Below are 3,969 nucleotides of genomic sequence, written 5' to 3' on the forward strand. Positions count from 1 at the left end.
GGTCCATTATCTTGCTCACATCAATCAGTGTGTAAATCAAGAACGCTTATTATTAACAAGTAGTAATTCATTTGATCCCAACAAACACAAGAAGTTTCTGTTGTTTTGCTAAAGTATTTTATGAAACTTATTCCAAGGGTGTCCGAGAGAATATTTCCTTTAGGTGTCAAGAACAGAGAAAACAAGACAGTTTATTGGATGAGAAGGTATGGTTAAAATGGTTTTACCTTGGCATATAGAGCTTTAATTTTAATAATTACTCCCATATTAAGGACTTGTGAATCCATCTACTTTTAAAGGATAACTGTGATAGTGATTTCTCTTTTCTTGTGCATCACTTGTAGGAAGTGAAATGTGACTCGAGTCTCTTGAAGCTTCCACTAAAAATTTATACTGTATTTTATGTAAGTTTAGTTATGATAAGTAGAAGTAACCAATTTCTAGTTGTGTATTTAGTTTTTCTAGATTTGAGTATGTTTTTAGTTGAGAACATATAACCATCTCCATTTTCCAGAAATCTTATTACTCCTGTACCTTGATTCAATATACCAAAATATGAATTTGTTTTTGATTTATGCCCCCTTTACATGGTTGTATGGGATCAAAAGCTATTCTGTGGCCTACATTTCTTTAAAGATTTTCAGTATTGTTTTTTTCCTGTATGAATGAGAGCGTTTTTTTGAATGTATAAGATACAGCTTATTGCTGTTTTTAGAGTTCATATACAATGACTAGATGTAGGATCTAAAGAGGGAGGATGTATTATATTTACCTAGGAATAAACCCCCTTTAACTTTTGTACTCTTCCATAACTTTCAAGTATCAGTTCATGTTGATACACTTGATAATCAGATGCGGAGAAGTGTTTACCCATGATTAATGCATTATAATAACACATTTTATGTTGCTTACTTTGAAGAAGTTAGGTAGTGGATACAAATGGAATATGAAGTCCATATGATCAACTTGCAGTCATATAGTAATTGCTTTTCATAGCAAGGAAGCTCTTCTCAAAAGTATTGTGAGTGTAAGCAATAGTTTTATATAATTTTCTCATGCAGGATTTCAGGAAGTGGAAGCAGAATTGATACCTTTGTGTATAAGAAAAAGATATGCAGTATGGTATGTCTAGGTCTTATTTACTTTCCATTCCTATCTTCCATTATGTAGAAATATTTTTCCACAGTAATATTTTGTCACAAATTGCTAGAAATCTGTAATGTAATTTCTTTAGTACTTCTCTCAGTTCCAGTAGAAAACTACAATTTTTATTTTAAAAGCAATATAAGCACATATCTGTCATAACCTTCACAGACTTCAGTTGTATGAGTTCAGTTGAATCTTACAGAATGTTTTTAAAATCATAAATTATTTATCTAATATTGCATGTAAGGTGGTAGGAGTAGTATTGCTTAAGTTACACTGGATGTTGTATGTTTATTAGAAGTAAGACCAGCTTTTACACAAACTTGGTGGTATTTGCACAGTGTAGAATTAATAATTAAAAGGTTTGTGGTAGTGCAGTATGAAAATCCTTGTTTGAAGTTTGTGAGATTGTGTCTGAAATCCCTTGTAAGGGTTTGAATATTGCTATTGTCATATGATTTCAGTGGTAATTATATAGTATTAACCTTGTCTCTCTCAAAATGTTTGTAGACCCCAGCATATTTTACCCATATTCTGTAAAGCCCTTCTACCTATATAATTCACAATTTTAAATATATCAGTTAAAATATCATAACAATTTTGGAAATGAAAAATGTTGTGTATGTATTTTATCTTTAATATACACATTTTTTATACAACATATATTTTATGCATGGCATTCCATAGGGTTCATTTTATCTCAAAACTAGCAGAAGTGGTACCAACAAGATAAAATGCTAAGATATTTAATAAAACTATTGATCTTCAGTTTGGTTTATAACTAATCCCAACTGTTGCAGAAGGTTGAGGCCATATTGTCTTTGAAACAAATGCAACTGTCAATCATTTTATTTTACGCATAAAATGACAGTGTATAATATTTTCACACTTATGCTAGGAGAACAATATACAGGGTGAACAATGTTTTAACATACAGTATATACAGGAACAAAAGGGCTGCAGGTGCTGCAACATACATTGCTATTGACAACAGTAAGCACAATCACACATGGGTTGGGTGAAAGCCAGAGTTGTAGTACTCACTGTGGGTGGATTTTTTTTCTTTTCATGTCTTCCCTAGTCTATTTGAATACATGTTACAAGCATCATATAACAGTAACATGGAAATTGCAAAGTCCATCAAACAAAGACTTGCACGCAAATGATTCAAGTATATGAATTAAAAAATGCACTTACATATTACAGGACTAGATAAAATTTGCTGGAAATCATAAATCACATATAAAATAAATTTGTAAGATGGTACAAGATTTTTACATGCAGTATGTAAAATGGCATAGAGTATATGGTGCTTAAAAAAAAATACACCTCAATAACACTAAGAAAGTGTTGTAAAAACATTTCACTGGTTACAGTAAATTGTGCATAACTCATTGTATAGTAGCAAGTTCTTAGGCTCACTGAGTTATGCTAGAGAGCAGATGTAGCATATTAACACACTCCTCTATTGTCCAAGAATGGCAAAATCAGTGAGTCATTAGCCCTGACATGCATCTATATGTTTATAGGTAAGTTTTTGATAATGTATTAAATATAACATATTTATTTATTTATTTACACATATCACATTTGGGTTTCAAAAATTAATATATATATTTATATTTTTACTCAGATAATAGAGGGTTGAGTGAACAGCTGTTGGCTAAGACCTATTATTGGCATGGTATACATATACAGTCTCTAGCATTAATCAAACATTTTGTTTTAACCAATAATATTACCAATCAGCACTTTATCATATTTATTCCAGAAAAAAAGCTGGAAAAGCAATATAGAGGAACAACATATACATGAAATAGTTGAACTATACATATTTAAAAAATAATGAAAAGAGGAAATTTCAATGCTCTTCTTTGTATATAGCATTTCCAGACACTACCAGTACTGGAAAAGGGTTTGATTTACTAACTCTGCCCACACTAAGCTGCACCGCTGTGCTGCACCCACAGAAGTAGAGCATTAATTGCCTTACAGCTTGGTTCTTTCCTTTACTTCAATGCCTTGAAACCCATGTGATGAAAGCTGGACTTGTTGCAGCGCTGTCTGACCCTCTGCGCCCAAACTCAGCAGTCCTCGCCTTGCTGCTTCCCTTACTTCCCCACTGGAATCGTTTTGTTGCAAGAACGACAAAACTTCGATGGGGTTGGGCCATTCAGGGGTTCCTTCCTGACTTGCTGAGGAATGTTTCTTGGCTTTGTTGGAACTCTTGCTTGACCTTTTTGAATCGGTCTCTTTATTTTCTGTGTTTAAAGGGACAATTGGCGCTAATACACCTAGCAAGACACAGGCTGCCTCACGGTCACTTGTACGGCCAGATTCCAAGAGCAAGAGACACAACTCGAGAATCTGACAAGGAAAATAAACAATTTAAGTAACCCAAATACTTAGTTGATTTTTCTCAGTTACTTTTCACTATCCACTTTGTTTATAAAATAAATATGCAACTTGATGTACTTATTATGATGACTTCTTCCCCATGCTGAATACAGTTAAACTTACCATGTTCATTAGTTGGTTATCATGGGCTAGACCATTTACAAAATTGGTTGTAACATGGCGCAGCTCAGATGGGCCAGCTAACAAGTGACCAATAATCTTGATGTGGAAGGTAGTGGGTTCTTTGATTTGTTGCAGACCAGCTTCCACTCTGCAGGTACAACAGACATAGTAAGAACATGCACTTAATATGACCATAGTTGATTCTTCATTCAGACTTTTCTTAAAAATTATTTCTAAAAAATATGTGAAGAATGATACCAACATTTTGTGTTATTAAAAATTGATACTAATAGCAACAATTGG

At 33.1% G+C, this 3,969-nt stretch overlaps 1 protein-coding gene across 1 annotated transcript in view; it reads right to left on the bottom strand.

Annotated features, from left to right (window-relative positions):
* Nucleotides 1-1,767: 1,767 nt before the first annotated feature.
* LOC119593704 (rho family-interacting cell polarization regulator 2-like) overlaps nucleotides 1,768-3,969 on the bottom strand; it is a gene marked incomplete in the record, with an annotated part of 108,243 nt that continues 106,041 nt past the window's right edge. The window contains 2 exon segments of the mRNA XM_037942669.1: nucleotides 1,768-3,513; nucleotides 3,667-3,814. Coding sequence (XP_037798597.1) covers nucleotides 3,136-3,513; nucleotides 3,667-3,814 — 526 coding nt within the window.

This window comes from Penaeus monodon, chromosome 32 (genome assembly GCF_015228065.2).
Source record: "Penaeus monodon isolate SGIC_2016 chromosome 32, NSTDA_Pmon_1, whole genome shotgun sequence".
In the NCBI taxonomy this organism is placed as follows: domain Eukaryota; kingdom Metazoa; phylum Arthropoda; class Malacostraca; order Decapoda; family Penaeidae; genus Penaeus; species Penaeus monodon.